The sequence below is a fragment of the Macrosteles quadrilineatus genome, unplaced genomic scaffold, assembly GCF_028750875.1.
Source record: "Macrosteles quadrilineatus isolate MER2022 unplaced genomic scaffold, UCM_ALF_1.0 Scaffold_1__1_contigs__length_201487025, whole genome shotgun sequence".
Classification (NCBI taxonomy): domain Eukaryota; kingdom Metazoa; phylum Arthropoda; class Insecta; order Hemiptera; family Cicadellidae; genus Macrosteles; species Macrosteles quadrilineatus.
Genome location: NW_026542594.1, coordinates 182,323,543 through 182,347,003, shown reverse-complemented (window position 1 = coordinate 182,347,003; position 23,461 = coordinate 182,323,543). Strand labels below are relative to the sequence as shown.

The 23,461-nt window shown below is 37.8% G+C and overlaps 2 protein-coding genes across 3 annotated transcripts in view; one reads left to right on the top strand and one right to left on the bottom strand.

Annotated features, from left to right (window-relative positions):
- Positions 1-421: 421 nt before the first annotated feature.
- On the bottom strand, positions 422-17,470 carry LOC128983310 (mini-chromosome maintenance complex-binding protein). 2 transcript variants are annotated; one of them, XM_054402555.1, is made up of 14 exons: positions 17,373-17,470; positions 15,693-15,803; positions 15,229-15,411; positions 11,838-11,936; positions 10,795-10,910; positions 6,987-7,128; positions 6,495-6,678; positions 5,193-5,301; positions 4,470-4,646; positions 4,030-4,139; positions 3,695-3,828; positions 2,764-2,931; positions 1,929-2,014; positions 422-614 (listed from the first exon to the last, which is right to left on the bottom strand). In XM_054402555.1, the coding sequence occupies exons 2-14, from the start codon at positions 15,774-15,776 to the stop codon at positions 515-517; spliced, it is 1,692 nt and encodes a 563-aa protein (XP_054258530.1). In that variant the 5' UTR covers positions 15,777-15,803; positions 17,373-17,470; the 3' UTR covers positions 422-514. The 2 variants fall into 2 exon arrangements, with proteins under 2 accessions (XP_054258530.1, XP_054258531.1); XM_054402556.1 differs by having other exon boundaries at positions 17,369-17,449.
- Positions 17,471-20,571: 3,101 nt separating this feature from the next.
- The window catches only part of LOC128991237 (replication protein A 14 kDa subunit-like), a 29,238-nt gene continuing 26,348 nt past the window's right edge, over positions 20,572-23,461 (top strand). The window contains exon 1 of the mRNA XM_054413973.1: positions 20,572-20,707. The gene's annotated coding sequence lies outside the window, so the exon portion shown is untranslated. The remainder of the gene's footprint in view (positions 20,708-23,461) is intronic.

The following is a 23,461-nucleotide window of genomic DNA, read 5'->3' as shown; positions in this document are numbered from 1 at the left end:
AAACATTTTGGGGAGGAACCCGGACGGAACCCCCTGGTAAGTCCGGCACCAGTGTTGCTTTTAGTTAAGAAGCAATTTAAAACAAGTATAAAGAAGACGTATTGTGACTGCTAAAAAACAATGAATACAAATGAAAAAAATCAACAAATTACAATTCAGTATGTTTAGTTGTCTTTAGTCTTTACCTAGAAAACCTATTATATTTTCTCTCACTTTTAAAGTAAAAACAACAAATATGTATTTGTTTTAACAGTCTAAGTCTTAATAAAGAAAATTTGTTGAATAGCAACTATTGCTAACCAATTTAAAAAATATTTAATTTTAGTACTACTTTTAATACTACAGCTCGGTGCTACTAAGAGAAAGGCAGCTAAAGGCATAACATTGGAAAAAGATTATTGAGGTTAATAAAAAGAAAGAATAAAAGTGAAAAATGTTTATTTACATAATTAACAAACAAAAATAGTTACAACAACTTAACAATGATGTTTTACAATTCAGTTTATTTTAACCACTACTTATTCAATCGCTGTTTTCGTTCTCGTTCCATTTGTAAAGCTCGAGCCCAGCAGTCCTTGGTTAGAGACAGACTTCCTTCACTTAGAGACAAATATCTGTGGGAAAGGAAAATTTATTAGTCTTCTTGTGAAACGACTAGGACTTTCATTCCTATACAGTAACACAAAATACTCAATTAAATCATTGACTATTTGATGCTGAAGATTAAATCCAGGGATCGCACTATAAAACTAAATCATGTGATGATAAAACAGTTAATAGCTATTTACCTTACAAGTAAGTGTAGTAAGAGCGTTTTTACATCACGCAGGTGAATGTTGTGCAACGAGTGGAAGCGAGTTGCATAATTTACCTAAGTGATGTACACACGCTCTTGCGTAACGTGTAACGTACAAGATTTTACCTGACCCGACAATATAAAGGAGGTTACGAACAATATTTTTCATTATCCATTTCACTCATCTTCTAACAGTAACGTTCATTTACAAACAAAAGCTAGGTTAGGAAAATTCTTCAAAACATAACAATAAAATTTAAGCGCACAGCTGATTTCTAGCGTTGAACGTCGTTGGCTCCATAGAGGTATATTTTTTAAGTTAGGCACTCAATGTTATTTAAATGGGCTTCATTACCTCACCGAGTGAGTTTTTTTAAACTTTACATCACTCGAGAAGTAAAGAAGTTGTATATACATCACACTTGGGATAGGGAAGTTCATGTCGGGTTAGGTAAAACAAAATACATCTGTAGCCTTGTAAAGGAACAAGCGACATCCAGTTTTGTCAAGTGCGTTTTTGTATTTCTTTTTTGTGTAAAACTGTACAGAAAAGAACTGCTAATAAATAAAAAAAAGGTATTTATCAAAGGTCTAATCCTAACTAATTCAAAATACTAGTAGACCCTGTTAAGTAAAAAATGCAGTAAGTTAAAATTGTGTTGTACTATATTTATATGGCTGTAAATCAGGGTTGCCACCAGTCCCGATTCTGTCGGGACAGTCCCGATTTTGGTTCCTTATGCCCGTATTTAAGCCTATGTTAATCCAAGGGGGAGGAGGGCCATGTCCCGATTTTTTCCTAACCTAAGGTGGCATGTAAATGGTGAGTATACCACTGTGATCATAAGATAGGACAAACAACACGCCTGCAATTACGGTGACATTGCAGAAATCCATTATCTATCCCTACTGCAGCAACTCCCATGATCATATCGTCATGCTGCATTTTTACCTGGTTGGACCTGGTCATTATTTCCGAACACAGCTTAGCTTTTCTTTTATACAGTAACTTTTCCATTAACATGTGGTTTGAATTAGTGGGACACTGGTATACAATTTGCCAGTGCTAGACGTGTTTGATGTTTTAAGCATAGCAGAGGTTGAGCTTCAATATACACGTTAAAAAGATTACCTTGCCAAGACGAGAAGAGAGTGAAGATCTTGCGCATTAAACTTCTGGTTATCTTGTCTCATCTTGACAAAATCCTCTTGCACAATCTGAAATAAGACAATTTAAATTGTTTTTAAAATCCTCCATTGTGAAATTAAGCAGAGTAGACCTAAATTTTATTTAAATTTAATAAGTGTTAGCCTACTCTAAATTCTGAACAATTGCACAAATCCCATTTCAGTAACATTATGGTTCCACAGTTATTGTAGCTTAGCTTTGTTATTTTCCCATAAAATAACGACAAATTGTATTTTAGAAAAAGCCGGTTTTGATTAAAGTTTGTATGTTATAAGTTTAAGTTCTGAACAAAATGGTAAAAATCCCATTTCCGTAAAAATTACGATTCAAAAGTTACTGTAATTTATGTTATTTTCCCATAATAACCCATAAAATAAAATAAAAACTGAAAAAAGTCGGATTAGATTAAAATTAATGTGTTGTGGTCCTTATAATTCTAAACAAAATAGGTGTGACTTTAATAATTATTGGACTTAGAAAATTCACCGTTACTGAAGTCATAGCCGGGGTGGCGAAAAGTCATACTCGGTTAGTAAAAAAGTCATACTCGGTTGGTAAAACAAGTCATACCCTTGCTGTAACAATTACGGTTCAAAAGTTATTGCAACTTTTGATGTTTCCCTATAAAATATCATAGTTACTTCCACCGCTTACCCATGATAAAGGTTGTTGACAAGCTTATGGGAGAAAGTATGCGTCGGATTGCTGATACTGTATATTATTCTAAAACTAGCTACATTTTCAATATGCGAATGGTATATCAGCTTTTATCAATTACCTTCTGGACCTCATCGGAGAGGTCGTAGGTCACGTTGGTGACTGTTGCTACATAGTTGCGTAGCTGAGTCAGCAGTGGTTCCTGCAGATAGTGGGTTGCGGCTGTGAAAACCTCACTGATCGTGGACAAGCACAACGGATCCGGCTGTAGCGGCACCAGGTAGTCACTCTGAACAAAAATATATCTTGTGAGCTCGAAACTACTAAACACAACCCTTCCCGAACTATAGGCGGATATATCCGCTATCTATTTTGTTCAGATACATTTGGTTTGACCTGAGTTTGTTCAAAACAACATGGTTTGTGATATACTTTGCTTGTATCCATGTAAACGTACTTACCACTATCGGTTTGTCTGACTCTGTTAAATATTTTCTATTGTTACTGTGATTTTTCTCTCTTGTTACTGTTGTTTACTTATTATACTTAATTTATGTATTAACCTATGGTTTTGGGGAGTAGTCCAACCTATAGGGAGTCTACAGTAGTAAAATGCATATATGTATCAACACTCTAAAAATATGCTATCACAATCTTTCACCATTCATGTTTTTTATGAATCGTTACTTTATGACTTCAATTAACTGGACCCAAACACAGCACTTTTACTGGGTTTTTTTATGCATAGGCTAACCATGAGAAAATATTATATCCTATAACAACAACCTTTTGTTGTAGTTAAAGTAATTTATCTAATGAAATGGTAATGGGTGAGTGACAAACATTTCTTCGTCTGATCTTTTCCACCTTAGATCACTACTTTAATTTGTCAGTGTTAAATTAACTGTCACTTGTTTAAAACAATATACAATATATTTTTCAAACAACGTGGTTAACCAAATGGTAGATGGAATCATAAATATTTTAAATGCAGGTCCACACAACATTCGATAAAGTAAAGGTAAGTATTTGTATTTTCAAAGTTAACTTACCGGAAGTAGGGATTTTCCTTCGGACAAAATAAGGATCGGAATGTCTGTGTGAAATTCAACGCCGTAAAACTGGAAGTTGTACTCCATTCGTTGATTCACAATCACGGAATTCAAAGCTCGACAGTTATGTACTCCTGAAAATTTGAATAAATTCATACTCTCAGTTGATATAAATTGCACCCTAAATTTTGAAGAAAAAAATGTTTGCTTGGACTGTGTGAACTACGTCAATATTATTTTAATCTAATTTATAAGAACATTCAAAATAATAAGCTATGTCTGATGATGATTAAAACAAGAGGTGTGTAGCCTACAGAAACTAAAAACTACGGTACCTCTTTCATCCAATTTTCCTGGTTGCATTTTCGTCTCATCGAGAACCAAATGGGTCTTACTACTCAACTGCAACATCCCACTATCCAAGCGGTTTGTCTCGTAATTTTTCCTGAAAAATAGCAAGAGGTTACAATAATTCCACAGTAGGTTAAAACTGTTCCAGTAATATAATAAATACAGAGGAACCTAAATTTATCTATTTAACATTGAGCTATAAAGATGATTTGAAATAAAATTGTTTAAGTTATATATATTGACATTTTTAGACAGGTTTTCCTGAAGAGTTACAAATTCATGTCAGGCATAAAAGATTTCAGTTCATGCGATTTAGCAGAGGTTTCACTCTACTTGGAAAGTCATTAAGTTATTTTAACCAACATTTTGTAATGGCATCCATTACGCTAACTAATAATTATCAGCAGTAATTAAAACTACTCACTTAGGAATCATAACAGTTGAGTTCATGTTTTCGACTGTCATGGCGAGGTAGTGACTTTTGTTCAGTAGGTTCTGCAGAAACTGATACAGCTGGGTTGTATAGTCTTCGGGGGAAATCGGAATGTTGGACAAGTTGAGTGAAAACTTTCCCAGAACCAAAACATCTTGACGCAGGTATCTGCAACACAGGGATATCAATTTTCCTACACTGTGTGGAAATGATCACTTTGCCACACCTGTTAACAGTAAGCATAATAGAGCATTTCCGCTGTATTCATTTCCGATATAAATTAGCTGATTTCACTGTTGGCATTCCTGTAAAAAAACACTTACGTCCGGTAATGCATCTATGAAAGTGATTAAGCAAACATAGCTTAAATGACATTTTATGTACAACTTAAAAGTTAATCTATGATGAGTTAATTATGGTGATAGGAAAGAACTTGTGTGTATTACGAGCACAATCATTGCCACTCCCGAAATGTATGGCCCATTTACAATTTCTCACGCAATGACGTACTTTGTTGTAAAAATTAACGGTTCAAAAGTTATTAGCGTATGTGATTTTCTCTATAATGTTGACAAGATTGGAAGAAAGTATGTGTCAGATGGCTGATGTTGTTTATTTAAGGTTTAGCAATCTGCCACAATAGATGAGATAGGGGGAGTCTACTGCATGTATGTACTAATCAAAAAAATTAAGATTGAAATGTTGGTAACTCACACTCGAGAGATGAGATGACAGATGAGGTATTCGGCTGCCAGAGCGTCTCCTAGCAACAGTTGTGTCAGGACCAGTCTTAACTCATCTCTCAGTTTGACAGCATCGCTACCTGAAGACAACAACTGATCTCAATCATGTGGGATGGACTAAGTAAAACCAGTTTACACAAGGCAAATAATCTTCATTTCTCAACTTGTATGTGATGATGAAACATAAAGGTGTTTGTGCGAAGGGTGCAAAAATTCCCCTTTTAACTCTGATTGAAAATGGCTACTTTGGGTCAGCTTTTATTCATTTAGTGAATCATAAATTAGTGGTGGCCTCACAATTGCATTGAGTTAGCTATCAACCATAACCTCAAAATTAAATCGTCACCATGATATTAGAGATTTTGTACTAGGCCTAAATACTTTAATACTTTTAATACTTTTCAATGAAATGGCAACCATACAAAGTAGGTATTTTAAGCCAAGTATGAATGGAGATGAGTAGGACAAGATGTTGTCTTTTGAAATACAAATAATGTCTGCAAAACAACACTTTCAGTCCTCAACTTAAAGAGCTAATGTATTAAGCTATTTTTGCAAAAGGCTGGAATTAAATTCAACACTTTTTTACAATTCTGTTTTGGTGAAATTGGGCCACTGGTTTAACCAATAAGAAAAAATAAACTGCATGGAAAAATTCGTCCAATCACAGCGCTGCGTTAGGCTCTAGAGCAAATGATATAGGGCGTTTGGGACTCCGCTCTAACAGTAGTTCTAACTATTGAAACAACAATCTATTTTGCAGAGCGCTGCGATCTGTTCACTTTCAAGTGTCAACAACAGAATATGATCAGTCAAAACAAAAATGGATACAGTATTTAGTGATTCGTTGGGGTTATGTTCATCATGCCGCTGGTATTCGAGGTGTTAATTAATGTACTAAATTGTTCCGCTGGTATTCGAGGTGTTAATTAATGTACTAAATTGTTTCTCTAGAAGAGTTGTTCAGAGATGCAAATGAATTCTGTTAAAAATATTTCTGCAAAGAATGCTAGTGTGAGGACAATTATATTATGAATAAAGAGACAATGAAGACAATTATGAATAAAACCGTTTATATAAAAAATTGCCTAAACCAACATTGAAATGACTAATTTTTTAACTTTAACCAAGACCCTTCCCTGGTAACCTCCCAAAAGATTGTTATGTGTCCTCCCACTACTTTAACCCACCAGCCGCCACTGTATGATTGCAAACTTTAGGACAAAATGACAAAACTTTAAACACATTTTCTTTGCACATCAACATAACTCACTCTGCGTTGGAGGTGTTGAGCTGACAGTTTTCCACGTGACAGCATGTAGCCGAGGGACTAGAGAGGGGGGGAGATACTGCTCTCCGTCCTCTGACGTAACTGCGGCATCATCAAAACTGAGGAAACCCGCTGCCTCTATCACATCATTCATCTTCAAAGAGGAAGCCTTGTCCAGGTCATACAACTGTAACAAACAAGAAATGGACATAAGTTGCAGTAGAGAAGTAGAGTAAGTTAGGGTTGATGGAGACAAACTTTGAAAAGTAAACAGGTTATTAAATTTTAATTTTATAAAAAAGTTGGCTAAAATATTTTGTGCAGTAAGAAAAAAAATATTGATCATTTCATAAACCCAAAGTGGCTTTTTTATCCTCGTTTGTATGGTCAGTTAAACTTGAGCCTACCAAAATATTGTTCATTCAAAGTGATGGAACCGCCTATTTTTATACTAATTTTTAAACACTTGATTATACGTTACACTGATTGACTTACATTTATTAAACAGGCCTCCGCTTGTTCATCAGGTATTGGAAGATTTAAGTCAATTGGACCACTAGGAGTTTCTGAACTCTCTGATTCCATCGTTGACTCAGCTGATCGAAGTCTCTTGATTGAATCATCGTTATTGACAGGCCTGTAAATATTATTTCTACTATCATCATCATATGATGGTGTGGATTAACCTCCTGAACAATAGAGTACTACGACTATATGCAGTACTATCCCGATAATTAGACCAATTTGTAAATTACAAGGCAAAAATGTGGTTCGGATTCCACTATAAACTGAAGGTCCCTTAGTTACCATTGGCTGTATGGGCTATTAATTAACAGTCCTGTCTAAGGAACATGTTGGCCTTAGTCAGCCGTTTCAGTAAAAAGTATAAAGTATATAATCTTTAACTTGTCAATAATTGTACAGTTTGGGTACATGAAATAGTTTCACATTAGTTTTATTATGATAAAACTAAGTGTAATTACAGTAGTCTATTAATTTTACTTCGAATATAAAACAAAAAATACGTTAAAATTTAAAATGTAGGAAATAGTTTCTGGCGCTCTCAGGGTGTCTAGTTTATTTCCATTATAAAATTCAAGACTAATTCCAGACTTTTCAAGACTAATTCCAGATTTTTCAAGACTAGTTTTTTCAAACTGTATCGATTCTCGATTCTTGATACTGATACCAATTTTTATAGCTTAACCAAATTTTCTGAATAATACTACACCAACCCCTGTCTTTGTCATAAAGTAGTATTATGATAATGTGGTGTTTTCAAGTAAAGAAATAATGCAGCAATAAAAAATTCTAACTAGCAAATTTGTTTTTTTTTTCATGAAATCTAACATGTACCGTACGTTTAGACATCATCATTGACTGCAGCGGTTACAGCAACGTGATCGTCGTCGTCCGCGATCACGGCAAAATCATGAACATTTCCCGCGACCTTGTAGACATCAATGACATCATCGTCGTCTCCCGCTGTCTCAGAAACGTCATCGTCATCGTCCGCGATCGTGGCAAAATCATGAACATTTCCCGCGGCCGTGTAGACATCATCGTCGTCTCCCGCGGTCACGGAAACGTCATCGTTATCTCCCGCGGTCACGGAAACGTCATTGTCATCTCCCGCGGTCACGGAAACGTCATTGTCGTCGTCCGCGATCGCGACAAACTCATGAACATTTCCCGCGGCCGAGCAGATATCATCGTCGTCTCCCGCGGTCACGGAATCGTCATCGTCGTCTCCCACGGTCACGGAAACGTCATCGTTATCTCCCGCGGTCACGGAAATGTCATCGTCATCTCCCGCGATCGCGACAAAATCATGAACATTTCCCGCGGCCGAGCAGATATCATCGTCGTCTACCGCGGTCACGGAATCGTCATCGTCGTCTCCCGCGGTCACGGAAACGTCATCGTTATCTCCCGCGGTCACGGAAACGTCATCGTCATCTCCCGCGATCGCGACAAACTCATGAACATTTCCCGCGGCCGAGCAGATATCATCGTCGTCTCCCGCGGTCACGGAATCGTCATCGTCGTCTCCCGCGGTCACGGAAACGTCATCGTCATCTCCCGCGATCGCGACAAACTCATGAACATTTCCCGCGGCCGAGCAGATATCATCGTCGTCTCCCGCGGTCACGGAAACATCATCGTCGTCGTCCGCGATCGCGACAAACTCATGAACATTTCCCGCGGCCGAGCAGATATCATCGTCGTCTCCAGCGGTCACGGAAACGTCATCGTCGTCTCCCGCGGTCACAGAAACGTCATCGTTATCTCCCGCGGTCACGGAAACATCATCGTCATCTCCCGCGGTCACGGAAACGTCATCGTCGTCGTCCACGATCGCGGCAAAATCATGAACATTTCTCGCGGCCGTGTAGACATCATCGTCGTCTCCCGCGGTCACGGAAACGTCATCGTTATCTCCCGCGGTCACGGAAACGTCATCGTCGTCGTCCGCGATCGTGACAAAATCATAAACATTTCCCGCGGCTGTTTAGACATCACCGTCATCTCCAGCGGTCACGGAAATGTTATCGTCATCGTCCGCGATCACGGCAAAATCATGAACATTTCCCGCGGCCGAGCAGATATCATTGTCGTCTCCCGCGGTCACGGAAACGTCATCGTTGTCGTCCGCGATCGCGGCAAAATCATGAACATTTCCCGAGGCCGTGTAGACATTATCGTCGTCTCCCGCGGTCACGGAAACGTCATCGTCGTCGTCCGCGATCGTGACAAAATCATGAACATTTCCCGCGGCCGAGCAGAAATCATCGTTGTCTCCAGCGGTCACGGAAACGTCATCGTCGTCTCCCGCAGTCACGGAAACGTCATCGTTGTCGTCCGCGATCGCGGCAAAATCATGAACATTTCCCGAGGCCGTGTAGACATTATCGTCGTCTCCCGCGGTCACGGAAACGTCATCGTCGTCGTCCGCGATCGTGACAAAATCATGAACATTTCCCGCGGCCGAGCAGAAATCATCGTCGTCTCCAGCGGTCACGGAAACGTCATCGTCGTCTCCAGCGGTCACGGAAACGTCATCGTCGTCTCCCGCGGTCACGGAAACGTCATCGTCATCTCCCGCGGTCACGGAAACGTCATCGTCATCTCCCGCGGTCACGGAAACGTCATCGTCGTCGTCAACTATTGCGGCAAAATCGTGAAAATTTCCCGAGGCCGTGTAGACATCATCATTGGCTTTTGCAGTCACGTAAACGCAAGACGACGATCGCGGCAAAATCACGAAAATTCCCGACTTTGAAATCAAATTTAAGACTAAATCCCGACTTTCAAGACCATTTTGAAATTCAAGACTAATTCCCGACTTTCCCGATTTTCCCGACTACTAGACACCCTGCGCTCTGATTTGAGTCTGGGATTTTGCTGACGTCTGGTAAAAATTAATAGCTAATAATATTTTTATACATTAAGCTATATAGGCCTATTTACCATCTTCATCTTATAAAACATTGCAGTTTACCAGGCTTAGACTAAGTTTCTTTGTATTTTTGTTCACTGGAAGTGGATGTTCATGATTTTTATTGTATTACTTTTTTGCATGAAATAAACTTTGTTTTGATTTGATTGGTTAAACTATTTTGATTTAGTAGATTTTTCCCTAATGCTGTATGGGGTAAATATACCGGGTGAACATTGAACTGTGCTACCATTGGTATGTCAGAAACTATTGTAGTATTTTGAGAAAACATGGAGATTTTCACCTATTTTTTATGACATTAGAGAATATAAATTCTACTTTTTCAAACATGGCTGCCATTTTAAAATATGGCGGCTAACTTAAGAATTTCTTACAGAACACTATGTATTATATGATCTGTCAGTATATTGAACATTTTTAAGAGAAGTCTTTTATTCCATCCACTTTAAGTAGGTGACTATTTTTTTTTAATTACCTAGTTTCCTTGCAAAAACTCAAAAATAAAAATAAATGAACAAATGCAAAATGTTTATAGACAAAGTTTAAGTACTAAAAACATTCTTATAGCAAGAATAGTATGAAAATAATTCAAAATATCGTTGAGAAAACCCAAATTAAAACTGGTCAGGCTTTCATTTTAAGAGAGCCTATATTTTAGGAGGCACATAACAAACGGAAGAGAGAAAATAAAAGATTGCTAAATAAACTATATCATATCAGCTTAAAAGTCCAAAAACGGTTTAAAATAATGTACGTAGTACCATTAATACCAATCGAGATTTACAACTTGATAGGTAGTTGGTAAACATTTCTTTGGATTAATTCAAATTAGAAGTTAGGTACCTAGTATTGTCAACTTCCATGCTTTCTTCTGAATCTGCACTTCTTTTGACACCAGCACTTACTGTAAGCTGCTCTTTATTGCTTTGCTGTATTGATACTGGTTCTAGATGTTTGTCCTGATGAAATGTTAAGAAGTTTTAATAACAGAATTTTTTTTTAAAAAGGTTGGTGGCACTATTAGAGTCAAAACGGTGTATACACATTTTAACCCTACGGTGTATAGACTTTGGCCTAAATGTGTTGAGTAAATGAATTGCCTTCAGTTCAAACTCAATGGCTTACTTACTGATTTCATTATGCTTAAATTTCCTTTACGTGACTCTTTAGAATCGTTTCTTGCCTCTGGTCTATATTGTTACGACAATAATAGGTTTTTTACATACCTCCGTCAAAATAGTCTAATGATTCATATTGCTCATCAGCTTACATGTTTTGTTGCTAAGACAACATGTTCAAAGCTTGCAACTCGTCAAAAACATTTAAAACATGGACGACACGAACACAAAAAATATTAAAATGGAATACACAATAGACGTAAACCTCCAGTCTGCTACCAACCCCGCGCCGCGCCGGACGAAATCAGTATCATGATAGCGCTATCTAAATGTTTATTGTGTATTTGTAACATTTTAATGTTTTTTGTGTTTGTGTCGTCCGTGTGTTTTTGACGAGTTGCAAGCTTTGAAAATGTTGTCTTTGCAACAAAACATGTAAGCTGATGAGCAATATTAATCGTTGGAATATTTGACGGAGGTATGTAAAAAACCTATTATTGTCCTTAGAATCCATTGTCTTTGAGTTTCCTGTTACTTACTATGTATATTTAAAAAGGCTCAAATCAAATTTATGAGTAAAATCAAAGCATATTTGGTAGAAAAAAGGTTTCCTCTCCTCATGGATACGTATTTCTGGATCATAAATTTTAGTAGCCTAGCTGATATCGAATTAGGTACTTTTTTATTTGAGTGAAAAATATTCAATGTTTGTAACTTTTTTTTTAATTTCAACATTTTTTCTGATGGTATTGTTGGAAAAAAGGATACTTTGGCCCAGTCATTGACTGCTGGCACGGATATGCAGTACATCGGCCTTCTTTCTTGGTGTTCACATGCTTCTGAATCAAACAGCACTTTTTCATGGTCCTAAACAAAACAATCTTCATTAGTATATTTATTAATAAAAGAAACATACAAAAAAATACATAAATAGTGAACTTGTTGGTGACTTGACAGATTGTAAGGTATTTTGAGGTGGGCCTACAAAAAAAAAAATGTTTACACTATCACCAATTTTAATAGTGTCCATTTATTAGTATTTTTAGTATGATTCATCGAGAAACAATAATACTGCTGGTAAACAACAATGCCAACAACAACAACAACATGCAATAACAAGGCCAAAGTTGAGTAGACACTTCCGGTTTTGGCGTCATTTATATACCAGTTCAACTACGTTAATAATAGTGGATTAAGTTTCTGTATTTATTACAACTCAAATTGTTTGGTTTTCATTTTTTTCCACACTACACAGTAGGCTTAAGCAGCTGAATTCTAGGGTTTGGTAAAGTCAGCAAGAGTTTAGTCAAGTCAGCTGGAGTATCTATGGAAATGTACCGAGCTCTCTTTCAAGGCACTTTTTCAAAAAGGCATAAATTTCTTTGTTAAGTCTACCAACAAAGCTACACAATTAATAATAGACAGGTTTGTACAGGAATAGAATTGTATTTTCTTTCACAATAAATATTAGAAAAGTTTTAAATGACACCTTTTGGAAAAGTTGAAAATTTGGTCAACATGTCTTCAAATAGGCTAATGATATTTTAAATTTAAGAGGGTTCCCTACCCCCGCCGAAAAACGTCAGAAAACCGCTTCGCGCGGTATCATATAGCAATTCTAGTTTTAACATTTAAATTGTGAACCAAACACCATTTTGTATATAAAGAGTGGTTCTACTAAGTTTGCTTTTTAAAAAATGTCTATGCTTACGCAATCAAGGGCAACGACTTGTCAAAGTTGGTGAACTTTACAGTTAAATAATAATATCTTTTTATGAAATTATCGATTTTTAATAAAGCAATATTAGTGCGAAATTAAACTAAAAATATCAAGTCACTTTTAGTTTCAAGAAAAGATTATTTTTTGTATGTGCAAAATGAAACCGCGTAAAACCTTGCACGGCGAAAAGTGCTATGATTCTGACGGACTCTAGCGGCCTTTATCGAAACTACTGTCTCGCGGAGGGATACAAATTTTACACATTCTTCATCATTCATAATATTTCCCCCAAGATTTATCCATGACACATAATAACATTATATTAATTATTATAAACCAGTTAAGCAGTATAAATAAATACAGCCAAGAACCTGTTGATAATATAAAAACGTTCAGTCATATAGGTTGTAGCATACTTGTGAAACAAAAACGTTTCAAATTAATATTTCATTTGAATAAATTAATCTTAGAACTGGAGCAAATAAGTTCCAAGCTGTAGCGTTTTTCAACCTTGCCAAATGCAAAACCTGTGCGACGACGCGCTGTGGTGTGATCCTAGGGCGGCAGGCGCGGCGCGGCAGAGGAATTCCCTAGAAATGGAGTGAAGGGTTGTAAAACTTTGGGCTCTTTTATTGGTTGTTTGCAATCGGTTTCTCTTTTCCGCCTAGATAGATATTTCGGCATTAGTTGTTTGGACGAAGACATCCAGAGTGGTCGTTTTAGTGAACTCGTGTCGTGTGTGTGTTGTGTCTATTAGTGTATTTGATTTGCAATTAGTACAATTGTAAATATCCAGTTTATTAATCATGGGTGGTCCAGTAAAGATCCATTCCCAGCGGCAACACCGCCATAAGAAAAATCGTGGCGGAGAACGTTTGGCCGAGTGGAGACTATTACGTCGTACTTGCGAATATGAAGAGATGCGCGAAAAACGGAGAGTGACAGCTAGTGTTGTGTCAGAACCTATGTCGGTAGAACCAGTCGAAGAAACGGGGACAGCAACCAGGAATGACGATATGATTTGTGACGAGGAACAATCTAATAATTCGTTTATGTCTAATACTAGTAATTTGTTGCTGAGCGATCTGATGCTGGAGCAAACAACCGATGAAAATAAAGGCGGTACTCAGCTTCTAGGGCGACGTATAGTCGATATAGGGTTTATTTTTGGTGAAATAAACATTTATAAAACATTAGTATTTTTAAGCAATATGTATAGGCCTATGATGTTCAGTTTTCTATTTGTTGTGTTATTTAGAGTGTGTTAGATAGCACGTGCATATTAGTTTTTGTTTCAATTTGTTAACTATAATGTAAAATTCTTTTAATTATTCTAGAGATATCCACTGAGTATTTTTTATTATGAAATAAATAATTTCATTAAGAATTTCATCGAATCAATTGTATTCAATACCTCTTATTTATAAGCGAAATATATAAGTAAGCATATGAATTCCAAAAATTATAACTTGGGCTATAATCCCATAGTTGTTTTACAGCGGTGTCAACTGACTGGAAGAGGCGCGCAACGGTCTTGAGTCTGTATGAACGGCGTGAATAGGTTCAGGGAGGTAAGCCCGTTGTCACCAGTCGCCGAGGATTGTAAATCAGAGAGAGGGAACTAGGGGAGAAAGTGAAAGTGAGTGCACTGCTGGGGCGGGTTTACTAGGATGGGCCTACTTCCACTGCGGAGGCGTCCTGGCGGTGACACGACCAGCAGACAGCAATCCTAGGGAATATTTTGTCGTCTTGTAGTTCCAACTAAACTCACCAGGGTCACAGAAAATTGAAAACAGTCCGAGGTAGGGAACCCCCTTAAACAGTGTGTTTTTACCCTGTGTCCTGTGTATTTTTTTTTCTTGTCTACACGAGTGAAGTTTTATATTGAAGTAAATTCAAAGAGAAAACAGTACAAACTCATTATTGCCGTTAATGTGGCAAAAAGTATATAATAGGTACGCAACCCACTTGGGGAGGTGTTAACGGTACTCGCATGCAAGCCTAACACGGAAGCTATTATGCTTGTACTGTAAACACTTACGTCCGGCCTTGTGGATTAATACACTATATTGCCAGTTCAATTAAACTTTAGGAGGGGTAAAGATAATTGAAAGGTGCCCATATTAGTGCATATGTTGCACGAAAACTAAATGTTATCTTAGAATCAATATAATTATTTTCACTCAAAGTTGCTGATGAAACACATTGTTGGGGTAAACAGGCTCCAATATAAAATCTCTCTCCCTATTCATATAGCATAGCCTACCCTGAAATTGTCTTTAGCCGAACCCTAAGGATGACAGATCTAAAAAGAATACATTTTATAAAAATCACTAAACTAATAAAAAAAAGTGTTACAGTCATGAATTATCCTAGTCTAATAGGTGTTTATCTAAAGTACATTTTTGAACAATTTAATTGATGACTATCGTTACTTACCGCACACTGAAGTGTATCCTTGTATTTTCCACATTTAAAACTCTTCTCATTGGTGACAGTATTGTGAACTTCGTATTTGGCCAAGAAGTAAACCGGATTCAACATGTCCTGGATCATACCTTTAAATCTGACAAATTGTCCCTCTTTTAACAAGTGACTCTGGGATTTCTTCAGCATTGGAATCTGAAAAAAGATATTCGCCATCAATTTTTAAAGTTGGGCTGTATAAGAGCCAATATTTTCAGAATTACAGTATTAATTTATGGAAAAAATATACCAACAATTCAAAAAGTTGCTGGTTTGACTCTGTGTATGATCGATTCTGCGCCCTGATGCAATGATCGGTCACTTGGCTAAATATTAATGATGCTATCTAATAAAAGGTCTGTGTTAGTTAGCATGACCAGAGTTAATCTGTTCCATTACGAGGTAGGCTAGTAAAAAACACTTGAGTGAGAGCCTACCTTTGACCACTTAGAGTCATCTTTTAACTCCTCTATGCAATTAGTTGAGTTTTCTTCAAAGAAGTCTGCTGTCCAAGACTCCATTCTTCTTTTTGTCCTTTTTTACTGCCTCTGAAAAATAGTTATTTTTAACATTTTTTGTTTTTATTAGCTATTAATTACGGTACCAGGAATAAGATTAACTAGGTATCACTTAACTAAAGCAAGTGGAATGATTTTCTATTTCTTCACAAGCATCTTTATAAGGCTAATACATAAACCAAGGAATGTTCTGATATTCATATCAGCCGCCTTATGTTTGGAAAAACTAAGGTTTGGCTATACAGACACTTGAAGAATTCAAGTACATGCAGCCTAACTTGAATAATATAGCCTAATAAGGAATGGTTGGGGTTCTCCTATCAGAGAGGGACGAACTAATTCAGTTAGCTCGCCTACAATTACTGTATTCAATGTTTAGGTTACCATTATTATTATTATCAATACCAACTGAAATGGAGATGCTACCTAGGTACGTATTTTAACCCAAATATGAGTGTAGAATGAACTGTGATTAAACCAAGGCCCCACTAGAGAACACGCCATGCTGCAGTGCAACACTACCTACGTCACAGTGGTGGATGGGCCTAGTTATACCACTAATGGTACAACTAAAAGTTGCCAGACGTAAACGGCCAGCTTATTTACCTAAAACATATGGGATATGGCAGTGAATCTATCCACAAGTGTGATGTCATGGATCCTGCAGCATGGACTATTTTTCTGGTGGAGCCTTCGTTGAACTGTGTAGCTTTGTTACCAGACTAAGATCAACTTTTTCACTAGCCAGGATCATTTATTCAACCCAAAATGAATTATTCAATGATCAGGAAAATCTGGGTCCAGTTTTTTCAAACCTTTCTAAAAGGTCCATAGTAGGCCTATGCCTAGTGATGATGGGACATCACTGGTAACTGATTGACCAAGGACTCTGAGCATAAAAATAAACCACAAATACTTTCTTAATGACATGCTGTATGTGGCTGCAGAATATGAGGATTTCATCAAGGTCTAAAGCTCTTACACCAAGGAATTTTACTTCTTCAGAAGAAGAGATGGTGGTATCTTTAATCTTTGAGAAGCATGTTCAAGATGTAATTTTCATTAAACCACTGAAGAAGAGTTTGATACGGTACAACAAAGGAAAGGAGAAAACTCCAGTTCGGCTGCACTTAATCGGTCGATATATCGATTAGCCTATGTCATTCGATATATCAAGTTGGATTAGTTAAACCTGACCTAACCACCTGAATGAAATAATCGATCCCTATCGAATAATCTAATGATCGATATTTTTTATTCTAATGAGCCTAGGAGAGATACTTAAGTGCAGCCTCCAGTTCCTCCATACTAGGTCTGGACACAGGGCAGTTTCACCTAAGTTACGGATATCAGCATGGATATCAGTTGGAACTTTGCCTTTTCCTTAATTACTTACTTCATTATAATATTGTCTTTCAATTTCAATGTTAGTTAACGTTGCAGAAACATAGACCATGTTACAATAGGCCTACATCAATCAGTTAACATGATGATAATTGACAAAGGATCATAACAAACTTAACCTGAAAGCCTAAAAAATGAAAATGTAAGTGAACAGTGATATGTTTGATTGTCATCAAGAAACAATAACTTACTTACATTGTGTAACAAAACTGTAAAACTTGTTAAAGTTAGCAAACAACCGCACAAAACGTAAAGATGTACGTACAAGCACAATAAATAAAGAAAGCAGGCGAGGCGACAGTCCCAGCAGCCAGCAGAAGGATAATGGATTAAAAAAAAGAAGGATTGGTCACTTTGGCGGGAAAGAAGAAATGTTGCCAACTCCCAAAAGAGCGTGTTAGAAATATATTTGTAATAGATATAATTAGTTATTCATTTTTATTTTTATTGAATTTCCAAAATATGGAATAAGCTATTACCGTAGGTCTCATGGTAAGACCTGGACCCGGGACCTATTAAATTTTTCGTTTTGAGATCCACAGAGGCCAAAAACACCATCCAAATTCATGTATGCAGTATATTTATAAATAATGTGTCCATTAGCATGTTAACTCCAGCAAAGATGATCCGATTTCGACGAAATTCGGTATGAATGTGTAAACCTATGTATGAGTTTACTTTCATAATGTACCTGTCGTACCTGTTGTACCAAATCGTACCTGTCCGTGATCCGCACCCCCCGCACGCTCAATGCACATAACATTCAGGTTAAAACTAGAAACGTCCGTGGAAAAAATTCAGCGAGATAAGATGAGTGTGTTCACTCCCATAAGCCGCAATGCCTCGCGACTAGTTTTACGTGCAACGCCCGTGGAACGTTAGTAGAGAATACACGTGCAATTCCGTTTGTCAGTCTCGCTGGTTCGTTCACGGACGTTTTTACTCTAGTGTGGCCTGTCCCATATACCGTAATGTATCTCTCAAACCCACGGGTAACGCCCGTGTAAAAAAATCAGCGAGATAAGATGAGTGTGGCCCCGGCCTTAGATAGTGACCTCCTCTAGCATTGGTAAGCATTAGCCACGGCCGTCTTTAACTCCAGGCCGCGGCCTCCGAAGTCGCAACGTCGCAAGTGGTGTTGTAACAGCTGTTTTGTTTGGAAGCAGCTAATGGTATTTGTGTATTTACGAAAGATTGGTTACTGGACTATGACAATATTGACTCCGCTTAAAATGCACAGATATAGAGTAGTAATGTTAATTTTTTATATTACACTTTTTTTATTTTCTCCGTGACCGTTAGGCATACAACAGCGTTTCAATATAATAAATTATTTCTTTGTTTAAGCTCTACAAAATGGTGAAGAAAGAAATTGCAAAATTTTTTGTTTTTAGTGTAAAAATGAGAAAACCCCATTTTTACCACATAAAACCCCCCGTAAACCCCTGTTACCATCGTCCAATAATGTTGGTTCGCGAACTCGTAAGAATAAACGTAGAGCAAAATAGGACCATTTTTGCTCGAGTTATCGCGCTAACACGGACACACCCTCGCATATATATATGAATTTTGAACGGATGGTGTTTTTGGCCTCTGGGGACCTCAAAACGAAAAAGCAAATCGGTCCCGGGTCTAGGTCTTACCATGAGACCTACGGTAATAGCTTATTCCCTATATGGGAAATTCGCTAAATACCACCAACGGTTATGCGTTACCATGGACATTTTATGAAACTTCAAATGTCAATAAAATAAATAAAATACATTTCGAAAAACATTATAAAGTGCTTTTTTTGAAAATGTACGTATTTAAATTTTCAACGGTAATTCCAGCCAGGTAAATGTAAATTCGCTTAGTCTGCAGATTGGCTGTGTTGAGGGTAAGCCATATCATAGATTTAAAATATCCACTTGGTGGTTAGACTTTGACCATATGTTAGTGCTTTGCTGTGAGCTTTATACAGTTGACAACAAAAACGTCATTCTGTTATCCCAGTCGGATTTTTAAACGTGCTATTAGGTCAGGGGCACACAGGCGATTTTGAGTCTAGCAACAGTTACCCGACCAAATGTGTATCATTGTTTTAAGTTGGAGAGCGCACACCAAGGAAACAGTTGAGGGATGGTCGCGCAACTGTTGCAACCATTGTTCCCGTACCCAATATGCCAGAGACAGCTCTGTGACTAAATTGTCGCTCCAGGCTTGGTATTCATTCAAACAAGTCTAGATGCGCACACATCGAGTGCGTGCCCAGGATCAAAACTAGGGGGGGGCAAGAGCGTACTTGAAACAGGGATCGCTGTGGGTGGCCCACCGATGGGCCTAGGAGGTATGGAATACCCCCAGCCTGGAGGAGGGGGTGTTTTAAAATCCATTTTTATGCTGAAATTAGCGTTTTACGTCATTTTGAGACATTAATATACAGTAACACAAATCTAGCTCAATAATCCAGCGTTTATAAAGTCTCAGTTTACAAAGTGACTTTTTTTATAAAGTGTAAACGTTTGGGAAAAGTTAATTTTTAAGTATGAGTTTGCGTATTGAGGACATTAAACAATTAATTATTTAAGTTGAAAAGAGGCCGCCCTATTTAAAGTAATTCAAAGACTATTCTGATATAAATTTGAAGAGTGGGAGGGGGCATCAGTTACGAAAGATTTGAACCCTCTAATCCTCTTCTTCTTTCACGCGCGAAACTTCAATAACAGAGTAGGCCTACATAGTATTGTTGTAACATTTAAATAATACGGTACGGTAATGTCTAATTTGCGTTTTGAACAGTCGCCTGTGTGCGCACTCCTGCGCAACTGTTACTGACTTCAGTCTCTGAGTGAGTTGCGCAACAGTCCCCCTATTTATTGGGTAACTGTTGCTAGACTCAAAATCACCTGTGTGCGCCTGGCCTTTATTAATGTTCAAAAACCATAGTCTTGCAAGTATTTAAATTTTAATAAAGCATTGTGTAAAACAGGCCGTTTTACACAATGCTTGAGCCTATCGTCTTTGAGGTCATCATACACACCATTCTACACTCATCCTTCACTCATATTTGGGCTAAGTTAAAATACGCACATAGGTGGCGTCCCCATCTCAATGATTGATAATTGATTGATATGAGGGTGGAACTTAAAAAGATACCAGTTATAGTCATAGATTAATCTTAATAACCATTTTATTGACTTTGGAACATAGTTGAGACTTTTTTATCAGTTACCACCAATGGTCCCGTTCGTAAATGTTTAAGGGATTATATTTTAATCAATGTTTTACACAGATTTTTTAGTACAGATTTATCTCCTTTTGGTCATGGTGGAAGGAAAATTTTCCTCCCTTCCACCATGCCTTTTGGTGGTGTTTCAGTCCAGTCCGTCTCCGTAGTTTCCTGACTTCCCGGCTTCCCGCCAACCTTTGTCAGTTTGTAGCTCTCCAGTTGCCGTCTGCTTAGTGCTTCTGCTTTGTTTGCTCCTCATGCTTATTTAGGCCAATTTCGTTTAAATTGTCTTCTATCGTCATTATTTTTGATAAGCAATGTAAGTTATTATTATTTTAATAATTAATGGATGGTTCGAGTTAGACCTACTTTAACCCCTACACAATTAATTTTGGATTCAACTTACTTTCGAACACAGTTTAGTAAAAGTTGTCTAGAGGACTACACCTCTATTATAGTCAAAGATAGATCATAGATCAAATTATCTATATTATAATTATATTTATGAACCCCTTCAAAGGCAGGGTCATTGTTGAAGAAAATATGTTCATGGTTGCCCTACCTAAAAGTTTCACCGTGGAGTTGAGTTAGGCTAGGTAGTGCTAAAATGGTGAAGTTGTGCAAGTTGAGTGCGCGATTTTTCAGGTATGTTTCACCGATTGTGAGCGCAAGCCACCTTTGGTCATTGTTTCACCGATTGTGAGCGTGAGCCACTTTTGGTCATTGTTTCACCGATTGTGAGCGCAAGCCACTTTTGGTCATTGTTTCACCGATTGTGAGCGTAAGCCACTTTTGGCCATTGTTTCACCGATTGTGAGCGTGAGCCACTTTTGGTCATTGTTTCACCGATTGTGAGCGCAAGCCACTTTTGGTCATTGTTTCACCCCTTGTTGGACACGGGCTGATTCATAGTGAAAGTGAGTGCACTTGTTGTGGTAATAGGCCTATGTGTTTGCTGGACGAAGAGAAAATCACGTTTCGTTGTCTGCGCCGGGCATGAAGCAGAAGATGCAGTGCACCTTTAACCCTTTAATGTCTCTGTGCGGGCTGGATTGTTTTTGGAGAACAGTAAATTATCTGTTTAAACAGTAGGCCTATTTTTGCTTTGAGCGAAGTTCCACTTGACCTGAGACCGCCTTCTCAAGACTTCATCATCTGTATAATTCATTATCATTTGCCTGCGAGGTGTTTAAATTAACCAGTCTAAGATGATTGTTGAACCAATCTGAAAGGATTTGAGGACAAAACTGAGAAAATGGTAGGACCAATCTGAGATGATTGTTGAATCAATCTGAAAGGATTTGAGGACAAAACTGAGAAAATGGTAGGACCAATCTGAGATGATTGTTGAATCAATCTGAAAGGATTTGAGGACAAAACTGAGAAAATGGTAGGACCAATCTGAAAGGATTGGAGGACCAAATCTGAAAGGATTGTAGGACCAATCTGAGAGGGTTGGAGGACCAATCTGAAAGGATTGGAGGACCAATATGAAACGATTAGAGGACCGCTGGCCATAGTTCAGATTAATGAGGCAAGTTTGGCAAATGGAAGTATAATTTTGGGCGAGTTATCGAGGGACAGTGTGTGTTTAGTGGCATCAAAGTGACCTAAGAAGCCTTCCTTGTTTCTGTGGCATCAAGGAAATGACCATATTGCTGGTTTCGATCCGAGAATGGATCCTTCCTGATACTAAGGCACTACCATCGTCAGTGACTACTGAAAAGCCTACGATTGTTTATCTCAGGAGAGTTTGGGCAGTAAGTGAACCACTCGCTGAACTTCAAGGATCTGGAGATGGAGCTCATACGAATAGGCCTATTTGGAACCGAAGGCTTGGCCCAACATCCCTCCCGTATTCAGATCGTAGGCTATTCAGAAGAAAGATTTCTTCGAGTATCTTGACAGAACACCAGTTAAAGCTTAAGTTAATGGAATTCACCCCTGGATGGAGTGGTTGCATCACATCTTTAAAGCTGCTAGGCAACTGTATCCTCCTCAGCATTGATTTTGTGAGTAGGCCTACTACCGTATTGTTGTTTATATAGGAAAAGTGCTTTTTAAGTTAGAACATTTCAGGTGAAGTGGGGGTCCGAATCAAACACCCACTTAACGTAAACAAAGTTGAACATCTAAAACTTGAGAGAAAGAGCAACCATCTGCAATGCAGGCTAGGCTCTCTTACTATTCTGTGACGCAAAATTCTAGGGTGGGGAATAAACTTTAGTATTCACCTAAGTAAGGCTAGGCCTACCCCTAGAACCGGCCACACTCAAATTTCTTCCCCGGAGTGCTCAGAAGGAGCCGGGAAAAATCCAGGGGTCGATACGAAGTTGTCATGGCTTTGACTGATCAATTTATTAAAATTTAATCGAAGGCTCAGAGCTCTAGAAGCGCTCAGGAAATCCTGCAGACGCCCAGTTGGAGCTATATCATCCCAGACTTCGTAAAAGTGTTCTGGAGAATTTTGCCTAACTTTTGGAATGACTCTGTAGGGCCGACGAGTATTCAATCTTAAGCCTATGTGATTCAATTACTTGTAATGAACTTTAAAATAATTAATTAAAGGCCTAGGTAAATAATATAGAATATAATATGACGTTAACCCAATCCCTACAGAGTCGTCGGGACCTAATTAATATAACTGGACGGATAATTTAACGTGATATGATTTAAAATAAATTTAGTATTAATTTTCGTAGCTGATTATTCAACTCAGCCTACTCCCAGACTTGATTCTTTCACCCGCCACAGACGGGGTTTGGAACTTAGACGACAAGTCTCGGGGTATTAAAACGTCGAATTAACTGGAGTAACTTAAGTAATAGTTAATCGTGAAACGAACGGAATTAATGTAATTTAATAGCCAATTGATTTAAAAGAGCCGAAAAAATATCCACCGCTAGTCACTGGCAGGCAGGAACTGGCGGGTTTTGTACAAGTCGGCGAAAACTAAGTTATTGAGATTTAGAAAATTAAATCGAACCTAAACAGGTAAAAAATAAGTGGAAGACGAGTATACGTATGTTAAAACAAAAATAAAAGGAACGTTAGAAAGTCTAACAACGAACTT

Coding starts and splice junctions, on each gene's coding strand:
- LOC128983310 (XM_054402555.1), bottom strand. CDS start 15,776: ATGGAGTCTTGGACAGCAGACTTCTTTGAAGAAAACTCAACTAATTGC. Junction 11,937..15,228: donor AGGATACACTTCAGTGTGCG/GTAAGTAACGAT, acceptor TGTTTTGTTTAG/GACCATGAAAAAGTGCTGTT. Junction 6,679..6,986: donor CGGAGGCCTGTTTAATAAAT/GTAAGTCAATCA, acceptor TGTTTGTTACAG/TTGTATGACCTGGACAAGGC.